The sequence below is a fragment of the Felis catus genome, chromosome B2 (assembly GCF_018350175.1).
Source record: "Felis catus isolate Fca126 chromosome B2, F.catus_Fca126_mat1.0, whole genome shotgun sequence".
Lineage (NCBI taxonomy): Eukaryota > Metazoa > Chordata > Mammalia > Carnivora > Felidae > Felis > Felis catus.
This window is the reverse complement of record NC_058372.1, coordinates 68,071,263-68,091,062: the sequence shown is the minus strand read 5'-3', so window position 1 is coordinate 68,091,062 and position 19,800 is coordinate 68,071,263. Positions and strand designations below refer to the sequence as shown.

At 39.6% G+C, this 19,800-nt stretch overlaps 2 protein-coding genes across 11 annotated transcripts in view; both read right to left on the bottom strand.

The window, feature by feature from the left end:
• MYO6 (myosin VI) overlaps positions 1–9,843 on the bottom strand; it is a 144,920-nt gene extending 135,077 nt beyond the window's left edge. For 4 of the 10 annotated variants that reach the window (XM_023254147.2, XM_023254149.2, XM_023254152.2 and 1 more), the window contains exon 1: positions 9,591–9,837. The gene's annotated coding sequence lies outside the window, so the exon portion shown is untranslated. Of the gene's footprint in view, positions 1–9,590 lie in introns of all 10 variants that reach the window. The other 6 variants (XM_045057759.1, XM_023254150.2, XM_023254148.2 and 3 more) reach the window with 5 other exon arrangements.
• On the bottom strand, positions 2,229–6,529 carry LOC111560594 (26S proteasome complex subunit SEM1-like). The gene is made up of 2 exons (XM_045058655.1): positions 6,511–6,529; positions 2,229–3,987 (listed from the first exon to the last, which is right to left on the bottom strand). The coding sequence occupies exons 1-2, from the start codon at positions 6,527–6,529 to the stop codon at positions 3,719–3,721; spliced, it is 288 nt and encodes a 95-aa protein (XP_044914590.1). The 3' UTR covers positions 2,229–3,718.
• Positions 9,844–19,800: the final 9,957 nt, after the last annotated feature.

Below are 19,800 nucleotides of genomic sequence, written 5' to 3'. Positions count from 1 at the left end.
AGCCTTACTTCTATGAACTGTTACTACATTATGCATGTGTTCTGGTCTTTTTGCTATCAAGAGTTCAGGTGAACAGGAGGCCCTTTTCTTGACAAAAAAAAAAAAAATTTTTTTTAATTTCTTTTAACTTAGTCATTAAAAGATTTTTTTCAGGGGCATGTGGGTGGCTCAGTCAACCGTCGGACTCTTGATTTTAGCTCAGGTCATGATCTCATGAGTTCATGAGTCCATGAGCCCTGCGCTGACAGAGACTGCTTGGGATTCTCTCTCTCCCTCTCTCTCTACCCCTCCGCCACTCATGTGTACTTTCCCAAAATAAATAAAAATTTTTTAAAGTAATTTTCTATGAAAAACATTTACTCTACCAAACCAAGACCACCTAATTTCAGAAACCTCATTAAAGCACAACAATATATTAATAAAAGGATTTTATGTCAATGGACCTAGGTTATGTTTCTCATTGGGTTATATGGATCATCAAAAGTTCCTAAGGGGAGGGGCGCCTGGGTGGCGCAGTCGGTTAAGCGTCCGACTTCAGCCAGGTCACGATCTCGCGGTTCGTGAGTTCGAGCCCCGCGTCGGGCTCTGGGCTGATGGCTCGGAGCCTGGAGCCTGTTTCCGATTCTGCGTCTCCCTCTCTCTCTGCCCCTCCCCCGTTCATGCTCTGTCTCTCTCTGTCCCAAAAATAAATAAACGTTGAAAAAAAAAAAATTAAAAAAAAAAAAAAAGTTCCTACGGGGAGCCTGGCTGGCTCAGTCGATACAGCATGCGACTCTTGATCTCTGGATAGTGAGTTCAAGCCTTATGTTGGGCATAGATATTACTTTAAAAAAAAAAATAAACCCTCCTAAAATAACTGTCCAATTAAATGAGAAAGCGAATGAACTATTTTCTAAGCATGTATAAGACAGGTAGTCTCAAGTATTTTTGAGATGTATCACAACTCTCAAAGTTATTTAAATTGTACCAAGGAAATGCTACAAATTCCCAAAGGTTCTAATCAATGCCTTATTTATTCTCCACTTGCTGCAACAAACCCACAATCCCTCCTTTGCTCTGTTCCAGCCCTGGAAGGATGAGCCTACAGAGATCACCACCTAGGCTCCCCAGCTGGGTTCAAGCAATGCAAGCCAATGAACAAGACCCAAAAGAGGGAGGAGAGGTCAGGAACTTCCCCTCCCTCCCTCCCTGCCAGTCAGGCCTGCCTTAAAAGCCACAGTTCCCTGGGGCCCTCCTCCACAATTCCAGCTCTCAACTCTCAGCTCTGGTAATCTCTGGAGAATTAAGGGCTTCTCACCATTGCTATCCCCTGAGTGCTTCTTTCAAGCACCCCCACCCCACCCCACCAACCCCCCTCCACTTCTTGTTTGTTCTCTAACCTCGGTAATCTGTTCTTTTGTACCATCAAGGATAAAATCTCTTTCCTGCTAGGAGCTTGCCTGATGCAGTTAACAATACCAAGTCTGGTTAGTCCAAAATAGCACATTATCTAAAGAAATCCAATTTTAAAAGTTTAACAAGGTCTTAAGATATAACAAGGTCTTAATACAAATAAGTACTACTTATTTGTAATATTGTTATTTCTATAATTGTTTAAAAATTAAATATAATCAGCTCACTTCCAAATGAAACTGGGTAAAAGCTGAAAAACTCATTGCAATTAAATTTAGGTGTGAAATTCAACACTGCACTGTCCTCCCAAGATAAATGCCTATAGGCCGCAAATAAGCTTAACAGGGAAAAAAAAATCGATGAAAGGATTCTGGTAACTGATATTTCACTTCCTTATACCATACACTGTCTGGTTAATCCAAACAATTTTTTTGTTGTTATTGTTAAAGCCCTCCCTAAGCACAAGATGAAGAAAAGTTTTAAACCAGTGGTTCTCAAATTTTGGTGTACAAGTAAATTCAACGAAGAAATATGTCAAAATGCTAAGCCCAGGTTCCACCCACACCTTCCTGACAAGTGTTTCTACCAGTTCCCAGGTAATTCTGAGGCACACCTAAATTTCAGAACTTCTTAAAACTGGCCAACTTCAAGATTCCACCCAAATCTCCAATACATTTTTTTCTCTTTGACTGAATATTTCACATTAAATATTGTCAAACAGGGGCGCCTGGGTGGTTCAGTCAGTTAAGCATCTGACTTGGGCTCAGGTGATGATCTTGCAGTTCATGGGTTCGAGCCCCGCGTCGGGCTCTGTGCTGACAGCCTGGAGCCTGGAGCCTGCTTCAGATGCTGTGTCTCCGTCTCTCTCTACCCCACCCCTGCTCACTCTCTGTCTCTCAAAAATGAATAAACGTTAAAAAAAAATATTGCCAAACAAAAAATTTTTAAAGCACAGTCACAATAATAATGCACACTAATTATATACCACTGTGAGATATGTTTCACATGTATTATTATCTACTTTGGTTCTCACAAGAACCACACCAGGTAGGTAATACTGCCCCCATTTTACAGATAAGAAAACTGAAACCCAGAGAAACTAAGTAATCTGGCCAAAGTAATGACCGGTAAAACCAGGATCACCTCTGGTCTGCCAGTCCCTCTTACCTACACACTGGACAAGCTAGTACTTGTACCTAAATGCAACTCTGGAGCCTCAGGACTGTCACAAAAAGGATCAAGCCTAAGGGCCAAGCAGTTAGACAAGCAATAATCCTCCCTGTCCATTCCCTCCCCACAACAAGCTCTCCTGACTCCCAATCCCTCCTCACTCACCGAGGCCTTCCACTTACATGGTATGCTATCACACTGTGGTAGAACATCACAAATCTGTGTATATATCAGCACTCTTTCTACTCTTACCTACTGCATGCTAAGTATCTCCAAACTCCATTTCCACCAAGTACTGACTGTGAGCCTGAGTAAATTTAACATCTCTGTGCCTCAGTTTCCCAGTCTATAAATTATGGGTCATAATACCAAGTGCACTAAAGTAACATAGTGATTAGCTGAGACAATGTACATAAAGTACTTGCTTGACATAGTATCTCTCTAACACATAGCAACAGCAACAACTCAATAAACAATAGCTGCTAGTCCAACATATCAATCGTAGGTCCCATTTATTTTCTCCCAGCTTTGTTTCCTGAGACTGAGATAAAAAACGGAACATATGCTTACTTATCAGGAGTAGACGGGTAACAGTGTTATAACTCAGTGTTACAATGCCAGGCATAAAATATTTCAGAGTAAATGAGTCTTTGAGTAGCCATCAGATTGTACTACTTGACAACTATTTCCCAACTTTAGGGTCAGGCCCGTTGATTACACACTAGTATGAAGGGTCTATAATTAACTTAATTCAAAACAACGATAAAATGTCACTCAGCACAGGGACTTGGTGTTAATTTATCACTGTATCACCAACACTTAGAACAGTGCCTGGCTCATAGCAGACACTCAAATATCTGTTAAGTGAACGAAGGCATAAAGGTACCAATGCAGACACACCTTAGCTCATTAGTGAATCTTTACAAAAAAACAAGCATAATTATCAAACCAGTATCAATGTGGCAAGTAATAAAAGTTATTTTCAAAATTCCCCCAGAATATTTTTCTCCTTTTTTTTTTAAGATGTGATACAAACACACACAAAAATCCAAGCAGGTAATGAAATAAACATATTTTTGTAAGTGTTCCATCCTGGGTTCTGTGTCCTAGAATTAGTAGACAGTTCAAGTTTAGGTTGCTTCAACACTTCTGGATGCTACAGGATCTCCATCTTATAACCATGTTTGTCTAGTTCAGGTTGTAACTGATTGGAGAAGTCATCCTCTACACTGTCATCATCCCAATTATCCTCCGAGACATGTGCATCTGGATCTTCGTCTTCACCTAAACCAGCCCACTCTTCCGCAGGGATCTCCTTGAACTCCTCATCCTCCTCCAAGAGACCCAAGCCTATAAGCTGCTTTTTCTCTGACACTGTGACCCTCCCCACGAAAAATCTCTCAGGCCCGGAAGAAAGTTGGAACTCTCACACTTCCTCACCAAAGCCACCCAAGCTGCTGCTGCATCTGAAGCCGGCCTTACCATAGAACTCTCCTTTCTTCCTTTTTTTTTTTTAAATTTTTTTTTAACATTTTATTTATTTTTGAGACAGGGAGAGACAGAGCATGAACAGGGGAGGGTCAGAGAGAGGGAGACACAGAATCTGAAACAGGCTCCAGGCTCTGAGCTGTCAGCACAGAGCCCGACGCGGGGCTCGAACTCATGGACCTCGAGATCATGACCTGAGCCGAAGCCGGCCGCTTAACCGACTGAGCCACCCAGGCGCCCCTCTCCTTTCTTTCTTAAAACAGATGTGTGTCCTTTAAAAACTCTCCAACTAGAAAAGTTAATTACTAACCTCAGCTCCATGTGCTCGCTTCGGCAGCATATATACTAACCTCAGCTCCATTAATCTACTAAAAATGTTAAAGTAGTTCCATAATAAAGCATCATGTTCATCTCCTGCTTTATATGAAGAAAAAAAAAATCTAGTAACCATTTAACAATTATCACTTTAGTGATGCTGACTTTTCAGAATTTCTGGAACCATTCAAACTGAAGCCACAAAATGAAGTCACCCCTAAGAGGTTGACACCAACACCTAAGAGATAAGAGAACTGTGATCTACTATGGGAATACACAGACAGAAGTTCCATTCTCAGCTCTTCTTCTAGGCAGCCACCTATGTATCCTTCAACAAGTGCTTAATTTTTTTGTCCCCACTTTCTCATCTGCAGAGTAGGAGTAAGTTTATCATATCTACTTCAACAAGTTGTTTTAAGGACCAAATGTACACAAAATGATTTCCAAAACAATAAAGTGCCATACAAATGTAAGTTGTTAAATTTGATATAAACTTCCAACAGATTTTAAATGGATGTTTCTATTTATCTTTCTTTTTATGTCTCTGCCACTCTTTGTATTTGCTAGATCCAAAGATCTGCCAGTACGCAGAAGAACCAGTTTCTGCCTAGCCAGGTTTCAAATATACTAGGCCCTCAGTAAATATTTGTTGAAAAAGATGTTCATCCAGGGGCGCCTGGGTGGCTCAGTTGGTTAGACATCTGACTTCGGCTTAGGTCATGAACTCACGGGTTTGTAAGTTCAGGCCCCGCATTGGGCTCTGTGCTGACAGTTCAGAGCCTGGAGCCTGCTTTGGATTCTGTGTCTCCCTCTCTCTGTGTTCCTCCCCCACTCACACTCCATCTCTCTCTCTCAAAAATAAATAAAGATTAAAAAAAAAAGATATGGGGCGCCTGGGTGGCGCAGTCGGTTAAGCGTCCGACTTCAGCCAGGTCACGATCTCGCGCTCCGTGAGTTCGAGCCCCGCGTCAGGCTCTGGGCTGATGGCTCAGAGCCTGGAGCCTGTTTCCGATTCTGTGTCTCCCTCTTTCTCTGCCCCGCCCCCGTTCATGCTCTGTCTCTCTCTGTCCCAAAAATAAATAAAAAACGTTGAAAAAAAAATTAAAAAAAAAAAAAGATATTCATTCACATATAAGAGAAATTTTAAAATTCTGCTATATGCAATACCATACCTTGTAAAGGTTAAGTAGCAGGTTACTTTCAAATAAAATACAAAGTGACGTAACTTATATAAAAGATGCCTGTGGTTTTCTCAAAAGCACCGCCTTCCTTTGTGCACATTACTCAGCCTAGATATAAATATTCACCTATGTGAATATCACCCGAAGAATGTACTTCAATATTGTGGTTTCACTGGAGTCATGCTTTCTGCATTGAAAAGGACTTCCCTTCTCTTTAACACTAGCAAGATTTCCAAAGATGCCAGATTTTTTCTTCCAGTTTTACATTCTATGCTTCAGCATTTACAGGGAGAACTTTTGGTGGACTAGTGGTCACTTCTCAAACTACCAGGTGATTCTTACACTAAATAAGAAAAAAAGTTTAGGGGCACCTGGGTGGCTCAGTTGGTTGAGCGTCCGACTTTGACTCAGGTCATCATCTTGCGGTTCGGGAGTTTGAGCCCCGCGTCGGGCTCTGTGCTCACAGCTCAGAGCCTGGAGCCTGCTTCAGATTCTGTGTCCCTCTCTCTCTCCGCCCTACCCCTGCTTGTGCTCTGTCTCTCTCTGTCTTTCAAAAATGAATGAAACTTTTTTTTAAGTTTATTTTTGAAAACCAAACATGCAAAAATATTCCAACACTTATATTTTAAGATTATTAATAATGAATAGTCCACTAAATTTGTCAAATAAAAGCATAACTGTTTTAAATGGTAAACTTCCTGGGTCCTCTGAATATTATATAATGCCTCAAAAATCGAATTTAAGCTTATTTAATGTTAGTTCTTGATTATCTACACACACACACACACACACACACACACACACGGAGATGTGTTACAGATCATCCATTAATAATTTATATTAAGCCCTTGGATGATGGTTTTGTATTTACTGTTGAATATTAGTATCCTTGAGATGCAAAATTCCTAATAGTTCAAACCAAATAATGAAATATCTGTAAACACACTCAACTCAGCTGTCCTACCATTTTTCTTCTTTCTCATTTACCCAAATACAACTACATTCTTCTGTTGAAAGGACTCCTACTTTGCTACAAAAGATGGACTTTGCGTGCTCATTTTTGTCCTTTATATCTATTATAGTTTAAAGGACATTCCTGAAATAAACACAGGCCATAAAAAAATCGTCCTAATAGTACAGGTGACAATTTAATAATAATTTGAAAACAAGCCCCCAACACCAAGATTACACAGTTAATATCTGAAAGATAGCTACTGTATTTATGGGCAATGATCTTTCTCATTTGAAGAAAATATAAAGTTTTATCCTAAACAGGAACACTATTCATTTTATAGACAATGAAAACCAGTGTTATTAATTCTAATTCCTATGAACCCATCAAAATAAAAAGTGCACAGTATGTATAATATTCTAGAATTTACATCAGAAATGATAAAGTGGGGTGCATGGGTGGCTCCACTGGTTGAGTGACTCTTGATTTCGGCTCAGGTCATAATCCCACGATCGTGGGATCGAGCTGCATGTCAGGCTCCACACTGGGCCTGTTTAAGATTCTCTCTCTCTCTCCCTCTGCCCCTCTTCTCCCACTCACGCACATACTCTCTCTTAAAAAAAAAAAAAAAAAAGGAAATGATAAAGCAACACATTACTGTTCAAAGTTGTCAACTTAAAAATGACAAAACAGAATTCAACATTAGTTCCAGAACCACATTCATGACCTATCTCATTCGCACTCCTGTGTGCTTTCTTCAAGTTACATTCTTTAACACAATACCAGTTCTGCAGGTTTATTTGAACGGTCTACCAAATGAACTGAGATCAAGGCAACCAGGTCCGATGGAAAGGACAGGGGTTTCATGGTCAGAAGACTTAGGTGTGAATGCAGACTTTGTTCCTCTGAAGCTGTAAGACCTTGCACAAATATTTAATCCTCTAAGCTTAAATTTCCTCATGTGTAAGAGGACAAGACCACCAACCTTGAAAATTATTTTGTAAATCAAATCCCTCGGTTTGTGTTCTGATTATGGCAGACGCTTAATAAATGGGTGACTATCTTATACAACTAAACGGCCAGTTCACAAATTATTATAAAGTGCCTCATTAAGGGGATCACAAACTGTATGAGATTTATTAAAGCTGTAATACCTTTTTCAGATGAAAATGTTTTAATATACAGAAATGAAATATTCAGAGGTTAGAAATCTTTTTAAAACTGACATTTTACATACCAAAGTAAAGCTTCAGTGATCAACGGTGAAAATTGGTTAATTTTTTTTTTATGTTTGCGGTACTTAGACTTATTCAAACCTCACATGCTCAAAAATCTTAAAACTCTATGAAAAAGGAACAGTACTTTAGAATCCAGAGACAGCCCAGTTATCTAAACAATGGGCTACATGATACACCACAGTCTCCAGGCAAAGTCACAACAGGATGAGAAAAGAGCCTTCAGCCACTCTCAGATTTCCTGCCCACTGTTATTTTAAAACTCGATCATATAAACATAAACAGAGGGGAAAAAAATCCACTTCAAATGAGCCCCACGGGTTATGAATTTATGATGTTTTTAATACCCTGCATTAATTTACATTAAGTACTGCTATAGTTCATTACATTTTTCTTGCTCACATTTCTGGGCACTAATGAATAATATATGTATATTATAGTTTTATACAGTATATATTCAGAGTTTTTAATCATGATCATCTTTTCTTAAAGTCATTCATCATTTCTGTTACTCCCTTTTTAAAACTTAGTTTTGGAAAACAAAAATGTAACTCAAACTGGGAGAACAATAAATAGTATGTCACACAGAACATACAAACACAATGGGCAAATCTGCTTAAGACCAAAATGACTTCTGTTTACCACTGTGCATCTAATTCTGCACAACTTAAAATACTCAAAACGAGCTGGATATTTAAAAGTCAATGAGTTATTCTGAACGGTTGCATTGTTTCAAGCTCTGGCTACAGCCCAATTTGTAATGTTTCTAAAATTAATGATAAAAAACACCAATGTAATTTTTTCACTAAACAATTTCCAATTGTAAAACCACAGCCCAAGATACCCATGAAGTTTAGTTAATTTGTACAGATACGCCGTTTTGCTGCCAACCTTTGTACCGTGACCATTACCAGCCCAAGTTCAAGATTCACATTTTACGGTGTGAACAGAGTCAACTGAATCTTAAGAATTTTTAAAACTCTCAAACCCTGACTATATTTAGATACATTGGATCTACACCACCAGAGCATAACACCAAATGAAATTTTTATTTAGCATGTACAGCAATCTATGAAGTTGAAATAGTGTTCCTAGTTGTTCACTAATATCTGTAGATTAGGATACAAGCATTCCTCCACCGCAACTTTATACCAGAAAAAGTGTCACTTGTTTTCTTAAATTGTATAGAAACTGTATTTCTGACACGGGTGTTCTAGTAACAACCCTACCAAATTATTTCCTACTTAAAATCCCAGAGTTTGAGCATTTTAATGGTTTTAAGGGGCTTTTGAACATTAACAAATATAAAAAACTCTTGTTCAGTAGTACGCATATAAATTAACATACTCAAAATACTGGACAACTTAAAAACTAAAACCACAGCTTTAGACAGTCCCAACCTGGTCTCCTACCTGGTTAGACTATTAATTTAATATTGGCTGGCACCTGATCCTCGTATCTCAGAACAAACGGCTCCATTCCTACACTGGATTTTAAGCTTGTTGACTTAAAAGAAAATTATCACGGAGTGTCCAAGTCAGAATGGGACACCTGAGTGCCCTGCTTCTACCTGGGAGCCAGAGAAGATACACAAAGGTATCTTGGTGACGATAAACCCATGAAAGGAGACTCTCATTGTCCTGTGGAAATGAGAACCAGCCCTGGCACTACTGTGAGTCGTCGTCGCCGCCGCCGCCGCCCGGGCCCACCCATCACCTGCTTCACCCACACGCGTCCTCAGGAGGTGAAACCAGCCGTCGTTCCCCGGGCTGCCCGAGGAGGCCCCGAAGCAGGGCCCGCCAGGGGAAGCGAGGCCCTGACGCTGACGCCCCGAAGCAGGGGCTCAGGGTCACTCACCGGTGCGGACGCGAAGGCAGGTGCGCGGCGGCGAGACTACCTGTGGCCGGTGAGGTGAAGGGCGGGGTGGGAGGTGATGAAGTTGAGCGAAAAGGCCGACGACGTGAACGAGCTCAGAGTCGCGGTGGCGGCGACAGGGCGGCGGCGGCGACCGGGCTCCGGCTCGCTTCCTGCTCGGACAGATCCCGGGTCCGTCTCCGCCCGCCGGCCGGCGCCCCGCCGAGTCCCCGGCCCCAGCGCGCGCACGTCACGGCTACGGAGCGCCCGAGGGGGCGGGGGCGCTGCGGGCCGGGGCGGGCCGACAGGGCGCGCGAGCGCACGAACGCGCGCTCCGAGAGGGGGCGCTGGGCGCCCGCGGCCGCCCCGCCCCTCCGCTCGCCCCCCGAGGGCAGCGCAAAGCCTCCAGGGCTGAGGTGGGCGTCCTAGGGCGCCGGAAGGGGCTGCGGCGGACCGAGCTTTCTATCCCGGGTCGTCCCGCTGCGGCCCCGCCTTCTTCGCCGCGGGGGCAAAGCAAGTTCTCTCCGGTCTGGATGCGGTGACTGCGCACTCTGGCAACGGCAAGAATCAGTTCACGGAGAAAGTTGTTCAGGGCTGGGGGCTAGGACGCCGCGTTTCGCTAAAGGGAAGGCGGGAACAACACAACGTTGTTGCGAAGGGAAGATCACTGCTGCAAACTAGGCTCCAGTCTGAGTTGCTTGGGCTGGGCTGCGCTACGGAAGGAGCAACCTTGCTGTTCTCCTTTGGGTAGCAGAGGGTCTGAGATGGAAATTTTGCGTTTCTCCGGCCCCCGCCACTGCCGTCACATGTATTTATTAGAACACGATATTCTTTGTCGTTTAAATTATACTGTTTTTATAAGTAACATACTTGTGAATCACATTTGAATATTAAATATGAAGTTCCTATGCAAAACGGAATTATGAAAACATACAACGTCTTCACAACGAAAGAAGCTTAAGAAAATGAAATGGTAATTGACTGTAATGCTAAATATCTCCAATGAAAAAAGAGTACTTACATATGAGAATTACATTTTTTTCCTCAACGTTTCTGTGTAGCAACTAGGAAACTTAAGGAAATCGACACGATTTTGATGAGACAAGTTTCAAATACTAAATTTTTCTACAGTTCTTTTGGTGGAAAAACTAAATTATGATGAGATATTTTAGCATACGACTAAAACAAGAAAATATTAGGAATAAAATAGGGAAGTAAGAAAGAGGAAGAGAAACCAAGAAAGGAAATAATTTACAGCAACCTCAGAAATTCAATTCCAGATTGCCAAGAAGTAGGTCTTAAGTATATAAAACTAGATTTCAAAACAATTGGAGAAAAGAGAAAAAAACAAGAACAAGAAGGAGAGAGTAATTTCAGTTCACTGCTTTGACTTCATTTTGGATTTAAGATTATAAGGCTTTGGCACACCAATAGAAGCTGATACAGTTTATTGTGAGTAATGACTTGTGGTGTTTTTTTTTTTTCTCTCTCTCTCTCTCTCTCTCCTTTTTCCCCACTTCCAATCCGTCACGGAGTCCCTTTGCCTCAAGCTCCATATCTCTCAAATGTATCCAGTTCTTCCTTGTAGCTACTACCATTATCTCCTTTCAGGTCACCATCATTTCAGATCTTGCATATTGCTTTAGCCACCTAACCATTTAACCATGCTGTGATCCTGTCCCCATCTAACCCAGTCTCTACAATGCCACCAGGTTTCTATTTTATAAAAGTCTATGTACTCCTCTTTCTAAACTCCTATAGTCACACTCTACTACCCTTAGTATAAATCCACATTACTTAAGATGTCTTCTGTGATCCTTCTTATGTTTTTGTTTAGCTAGCACAGTGGGGATTTTTCTTGCCTTTTCTCTTAATTGAATTTTAATGCCTCTTCATTGTTCCTCAGTTCATCACTATCCTAGACCCCATAAAGCTGTCCTAAACCAGGCTTCTTCACACGGTTACCTGCTTGTCTTTTGAACCGCTTGCATTTTGGACCACTGTCTTAGCCCTGCTTACCTGTCCAATCTCCTTTCTGCCCACTGCCTTTCTCCATTTCTTGTACTTTACATTCAAGCCATTTTGAAGTGATAGTGTGCTCAGAAAAGACAGTTACACTATTTATGACATTGGAGTGTTGCCAGGATAAATCCAATGAATCATTTAGAACAAAAAGTATTTGTCCCCTCTAACTTTTTCTGGGGTGCCTGGCTGACTCAGTCAGAAGAACATGCAGCTCCTGATCTCAGGGTCATGAGTTCAAGCCCCACATTGGGTCTAGAGATTATTTAAATAAATAAACTTAAAAAGAAGACGTTTTCCCTAACCCCCTTATCCAAAGCTTCAGTGCAATTTGGTGGTCATTTTCATCTCAGAACACATTGCACATATCTCTTCCAACACTTATTTTACTAGTGATACTTTGCTTATAAGTATCCCCAACTTATAAGCTGTAAGCTCTTTGGGGGAAGAGTAGGCAGACAACAAGCTCCTTGTTTGCCTTTGATTCCATAGGGTCAAGTAGGTTGGTGTTCACATGGTTCTTACCCATTAAACAGTGCCTATGATGGTGATGATGATGATGATGATGATATGATTGAATAAATGGGACAGACAGCAAGAGAGTTGAAAGTTCTAGGAAACTGCATTTACTGTCTTTAGAATGGTGGATATAAGTGTGTCATATTTGCTACCCAAACTAATCTTAACAATTTATTTCATATTTGTAAGCTTTTCAACTTTGCTCTCACCCATTGAATATTTATAAGACTCTTCCCTGAGTCTCCTTGTGCTACTACTCCAGGGATTCCTGAACTGAGATCCATAGATCCCCCATCAAAGATGGGGGCTTCAAGAACCTCTATGAAACCATTTGCAAAATTTTGTGGTTTTTTTCATTTTTTTTTAATGTTTATTATTTTTGAAAGAGAGAACGGGGAGGGGAGGAGAGGGGCAGAGAGAGAGGGAAATACAGAATCTGAAGCAGGCTCCAGGCTCCAAGCTCTCAGCACAGAGCCTGACATGGGGCTCGAACTCACGAACAGTGAGATCATGACCTGAGCCAAAGTCGGACGCTTAACCGACTGAGCCACCCAGGTGCCTATGTTTTTTTGTTGTTGTTATTTGGGTTTTTTTTCATTTTTATAGGAATCAATATCATATGTATTTAAAGGGTCTCTATACCCTCTCTGATTAATATCCACTTTATCAGCTTCCACTACATCTGTGTTGCCAATTCCTAAATTAAGTCAGGCCAGACACCCCACGCAGACTCCTTCTCTTTCCCCTCCCAACTGCTTCAAGAGATTCCCCTGCCAGTACACCATATTATAATTATGATTTTAACAGCCACTGGTCTCAAATGGGGTTACTAAGTCACTCAGTACTCCTTCCCTTTCTTACTCCTAGTTTTGGAGTCACTGAAATTCGGTTCATTCTATGTCATGATAATTTTATTTCTAAGTTGATGTCTTTCTCTCCATCTTGCTTTGGAACAGGCCATCCTCTTCTTTTATCTGAGCTCTTGATATTGCCTCTGCTCATTCTAGTCCATTCCCTCATCACTGTTAGTTACCCCTCCTCTTGAATCGGATTATGTCGTCTCCTCTACCAAAATCTGATGACTTTCAGATCAGTTAAAACTCATGTATATGATACATAGAACCCTTCACAATCCTGGACTTACCCTAGTCATAGGAATTTAAGCATGCCAGACCCTTTCATAATGCTCCTGTCATCAAAACTCAGTCTGTTATTTCCTCTGTCCTGACTCTGGCAGAATTTGTATTTCTTTTCTCTATTTTCCAGAGCACCCACTTCATACCTATATTGTAGCACTTATTGAGTGGTATTATCATTATGTTTTTATATTTGTTTCCCTCTAACAAGTCTCCAAAATACTGAGCTTTTTAATTAGAAATTTCGCCCTACTATTTTTTTTATTCCTGGAGATTAGCATAATGCCTGCCTCGTTAACATAATAATAACAATGCTGGAATGTGTTGAATGCTTGCTGTGTGCTAGCACTATACTAAGCACTTTACATAGATTATCCCACTAAATTCTCACAGCCCTGTGGGGTAGTACCATGAGGATTTGCTTTTTTTGCCTGCCTAGCTTCTGAATTGCCATCCTGGAGCAGGACCCACCTCATACTTTGGAAACGGAGTTTTGGCCAAAGTCCTTCTCCTCATTATCTGGCAACTAAGGCATACCATAGTGGTGGTATGGGACCTAGGGTTAACTCAATTGGATGCTCTCACCTGAAACTTGACATCTGGACAAAGTGATGCAAAGATACAGAGATAGAGATAATTCACAGTGGTGTAGATAATTGTGGCAAGCTAGGTCTGGTCGTGTCAGTGCCAACAGTGACATCCTAAATGGATGGCCCTGCACATTTTACACACCATTTCTCCATCATTACCAGTGATTGTGTGAGCTACGTGATACTTGCGCAATACATTCTTCTGGATGAGTTAGCCAGAGTTTGTTTCTCTTGCTTTCAACCAAAAGCCCCAATTAATACAGAAAAGTTCTATCATTATCCCTATCTCACAAAAAGGAATAAGTAGGTGCTCAAGTGCTTATTGAATCACTCAGTGAGATATTTGCAACACTCTTACTTCTAAAAGAAATTTTTATCATTGCCTCAGATTTTAGTATGTTTGCACTAATGGTAATCATCTGGGATTTATAGGGAAATAAATTACAGAAAAAAAGCGGATCCTGAAAGAGAGCGTCTTAAGATTTTTTTCCTTAGCGTATATCTAAGCCCATCCTCATACACCATCAACATCTGCATCTCCCATTTTATCATGAAAAACTCTTGCTTAATGTAATCACTGTAAAATCATAAGTGATTTTGTTAAAAAATTGAACGAAGTTTTAAACATCATTCCTGGGACGCCTGAGTGGCTCAGTTGGTTGAGTGTCTGACTGTTTTGTTTTTTTTTTAATTTTTTTTTTCAACGTTTATTTATATTTGGGACAGAGAGAGACAGAGCATGAACGGGGGAGGGGCAGAGAGAGAGGGAGACACAGAATCGGAAACAGGCTCCAGGCTCTGAACCATCAGCCCAGAGCCCGCCGCAGGGCTTGAACTCACGGACCGCGAGATCGTGACCCGGCTGAAGTCGGGCGCTTAACCGACTGCGCCACCCAGGCGCCCCAAGTGTCTGACTCTTGATTTCAGCTCAGGTCATGATCCTAGGGTTATAGGATCAAGCCCAGTGTTGGGCTCTGTGCTGAGCATGGAGCCTGCTTGGAATTCCCTCTCTCTCTCTCTCTCTCTCTCTCTCTCTCTCTCTCTCTCTCTCTCTCTCTCCTCTCTCTCTCTCTCTCCCTCTCCCTCTCTCTCTCTCCCTCTCCCTCTCTCTCTTTCCCTCGCCCCTCTCCCCTGCTTGCTTGCTCTCTGTCTCTGTCTCAAATTAAAAAAATAAATAAATAAAATAAAATAAACATCATTTCCTGAATGAAAGTAGCCTAATATAGTTTAGAAATATTTTCAATATAAAAGACTAAAAGCTGAAATGTCATTTATCAGTAGTTACTTGAAACATTTTTTTAACCAATTCACAATTTTTTATCAGTGTCCTAGAAATTTCTTTAACTATAGTTTCCTTTATTTAAACTCCCAGGTAGTTTTTCCTAAATTGTTCTAGTGGCATTATAATTAAAACTGAAACAAAAGCACAACTGTGACCAAAGATCTGCACCTCAGACACTTTAACTGAACTGTCAAATATCTTCAAAACAATTTTCCAGGGGTGCCTGGCTGCCTCGGTCAGTAGAGCACAAAACTCTTGATCTTAGGGTTTTAAGTTGGAGCCCACGTTGGGTGTAGAGATTACTTAAAAATAAAATCTTTAAAAAAAAAAAAAAGCTTCCATGTAATTTGCCATATCCGGTGATCTTCAGCTCAATTGCAGTAATTTAAAAAGGGACAGAGAAGAGTCAATTATTTTTTTCAGACTTAAATGGGTCAAATATAGTTTAACCACATTATAGAAATTAAAAGAAAGCAAATGAGTGAAGGCCATTCTGGGCGTGCAGAATTATGTTAAAACTTATTTAACATGAAGTAAGTAGTGTGGGAAGGAAATAGGTTCCAGGCCTAGCTGGAACCTAATCTCACTGAGACTCAATTTACTCATCAATAAAATAGCTTTGATAATAATAGCTCCTGCTCAGGGAAAGTACTAAATAAAACAATACAAAACTGAAAGAATTTTGTAAACTAAAAAGAGGCTTACAAAAATACTGTAAATCCCATGAACAAGTGACGTAAACAAATAGACTTAAAAGAATACATTCATATGTAATTTTGAATTTGTCACATGCTAGAAAAGTTTATAAATATATTTGAGCAAAAAAAATAATCTTTAAAAATAAAACCAATGCTAAATCTTTTTTGAAATTACCTATATTTTAAACAGGTTAATATGAGAAGTCAATTATAGAATTTATTTTTATATTCAGTTTTGGTGAAATCTGAATGTTAAAAAATTCATAGAAACTTATATAAAACATATAACTTCTAAAAACTTTCCTAGTCTACACTAGTCTTCCTGCTATAGTTTAGGAATATAATGAGAAAAGCAGTTGAATATTTTTCTTTCATTTTATAAATAAATGATTACACTTGAATTTATGGATATTATTTAATGTTAAAAATCAAAGGAAGGGGTGCATGGGTGGCTCAGTTGGTTAAGCATCTGTCTCTTGATTTCAACTCAGGTCATGATCTCGTGATTCATGAATTCAAGCCCTGCCTCTTCAGGCTCCACACTGACAGTGCAGAGCCTGCTTAGGATTCTCTCTCTCTCTCTTTCTCTCTCTCTCTCTCTCTCTCTCTCTTTCTGTTTCTCTCCCTCCCCCCCCCCCCCACTCACGCTAGCTCTCTTTCTCTCTCATATAAACTTTTTAAAAATATCAAATGTGCAATTTAAAGATGCTTTGAGAAAGTAGAAGAATAAGATTGAACTAAATTTTAAGACAGGAAACCATAAATATATATTTTATAAAAAGATGATCTGCGTAAAGAATTCAGTGTCACAATTCAAAAAGATCCATTCTCCATAGCCTAATAGTTCAGAAAATACACCAAAAAATAAGTGGTATTTAAAATCTGCAAAATTATATTTTTATAAATCCCTAATGGGCTACAAGTTTAAAGCTCATCATTCTTGGTGATTGGTTGGTTGGTTCTTATTGAGATATTATCATAAATGTGATTTAACCCTCAGATTGGATTTAATGCCCACTGAAGTATTTTGTGCAGATCTCTATGTCATCATACTTCAAATTGTATTAGTTGTTTTATTTACATGTCGGTGAGCTCACTGAGATCTTACCTGTCTTTGGACATCCAGAACCAACTGGGGCATAAAAAGCATGCACTTGTTTCAGTGTTGGTGGAATGGAACTGAGCTGAATGAACTTGAGCTCTGGCAGGTCTTTATTCTTGAAAGTGGAGGTCCTTTAGAAATGAGTTTCTTAAGACGTTTCAGAACTTTGTCATAGGAAGGAAGGGCTTTGCCCAATTCTCCATGGGAACATAGAATTTAAATTTAAATTTAAATCACTATTTCATTAGTGATCCAATTTTTTTCAGTATTTATAAAGAATTTGTATATACATTTTATCTCATTTTTCTAAAAAGAGCATTTTCACAATATTTATTTTTATTTTCACCAGTTATCCTTCAGTTTCATATGTGTTGAACATTCTGTGATGTTGATATCTTATAAAAATATAAAAATGAGAATAAATTATAACTTCTCTAAAGGTTATGAATGAAATATTCAAACTTGATACTATATATTATAGAATTAACTATTATGTAATATTTAAAAAAAGCAAAGCTTTGGTGTGGGGTGTCCTATTTAAATCAGTGATATACAACAGTCTTCTGAAAAAAAATGCTTGTTAAATAAATGAAAAGATTGGTAGTGGCTGTTTTCTTGCCTTAAAAATAGCAGTTTCTTGAAATAGATCAAGGAAGTATCAAGTAGTCACTGACCAGGAAGTGTCTTAATTTGTCAGAGTTAAATATTATCCTACAGTTAATAATAAACATAAGTTTGAAGAGAACAAAGCATTAAATGGATTCACAGAGTAATAACTTGTGTTCATTCACATAGGCTTTATTGAGTTTTACTAGATGATGATTATATTAGTCAGCCTTTGCTGTGTAGCCAACCAAATCTCAATGGCATTTAACAAAAAGAATTCATTTTTCTCCTGAGCAAGTGTAGTGTAGAAGGTCTCCTGGGACAGCTCCAATTCAGGCTGCTGACCAATTCAGCTCTGTCCTAGTGTCTCGTTCTGGGGCTCAAGATGTAGGCCCAGTGGCTACCTGGGGTACATACTCTCCTTGTGTCAGAGGTCAGAAACATACTGTGTCTCTTAAAGTGTGGGCTCAGAATTGGCACACTGCTACCTCTGTCCACATTCTATTGGCCAGAGAAAGTCAGATGACCAAGCCCCCACATCAGTGGGGCAGGATGAGTAGTCTTATCCTGAATGTGAAGGCAATGAATGTTTGCTGAACAATAATCTAACCTAATTTATCCTATTTATTAATTATTCAAAATGATGTGTTATAAAGGGTTGGAAGATTAAGAAGAGGCATGTGGCAGGCTTCTGAGATACTGATATCATGTACTGGTAATATTGTATTTTTTACCTGGGTGGTGATTACAGAGATGGGTTCACTTGGGTATACACTCATTGAGCTATACATTCATTAATGAACTGTGAAATTTTTCTGTAAGTATGATATACTTCAAATAGAAGCTTACATTAAAAAAATTAAACATTTTCAGTATTTTTTTTAGATTTCTGAATTTTTGGTTACCTTCTCTTAGAAAAGTCATGAATGACATGATTCTTGGATAGAAAAGTCCTTTTTAAAAAAAACTGGTGTGAGATGAGGCACTGGATAGCTCAAATGGTAGAGCATGCAATTCTTGATCTTGGGGTCATGAGTTCAAGCCCCTTATTGGGAGTAAAGGTTTACTTAAAAAATTGCTGTGAGAAAGCTTGTGTCTTTCCCAAAAAATAATATGTATTCCTAAGATTAAATATTATATTTTCTTATATTTTAATAACATGACAATAACCAGGCTAAGTTAATTCAAGCAAATTAATAAAAATATCTAAGGTCATTTCTGGGTACAATCAAAAATTTTAATTCTGTGGGGTGCCTCGCTGGTTCAGTCAGAAGAGCATGTGACTCAAGGGGCACCTGGGTGGCTCTGTCGGTTAAGTGTCTGACTTCAGCTCAGGTCATGATCTCACAGTTCGTGAGTTCGAGCCCCACATCAGGCTCTGTGCTGACAGCCCAGAGCCTGGAACTTGTTTCAGAATCTGTGTCTCCCTCTCTTTCTGCCCCTCCCCTGCTCACACTCTGTCTCCCTATGTCTCTCAACAATTAATAAATGTTAAAAAAACAACAACACCCTACTCTTGATCTCAGGGTTGTGAGTTTGAGCCCCACGTTTGGGTGTAGAGATTACTTAAATAAATAAAACTTTTAAAAATTGTAATTTTCCTTTTGGATATGTAAAAACAAGTGTAGATAAGTGTATTAGTTATTGCCAATTTGATCACGCCAGTAATTACATGAACAGAATTAGAAAACAATCTGCCTCAACATATACCCTCCAAAGTTTCCAAAGTTCAGTATTATCTTCTAATAAGTATGATACATTTTTAAACCAAAAAATTAGGAATTAAAACATAGTTTTTTTTTTCTAAGTTTATTTACTTATTTAATTAATCTCTTTAACCAGCATGGGGCTTGAACTCATGACCCTGAGATCAAGAGTCCCATGCTCTTCTGACTGAGCCAGCCAGGTGACCCCAAAAAGTAGTTTTCATAATTCATACAGCAAGCGTAATAAATATATCCAAATTGTCATTAGATAAAATTTTACTTTTGCATTTAAATCTTTGGAGCATATAAGACTAAAACCTTAGTGTTATTCAAACTGTGGATGATATTATCAATGTAGTGGATTTTAAAGAGCATTTAAAAAACTTTTTCAATGTTTTATTTGTTTTTGAGAGAGAGAGAGAGAGTGCGAGCTGGGGAGGGGCAGAGAGAGAGGGAGACACAGAATCTGAAGCAGGCTCCAGGCTCTGAGCTGTCAGCACAGAGGCCAATGTGGGGCTCAAACCCATGAACCGCAAGATCATGACCTGAGCT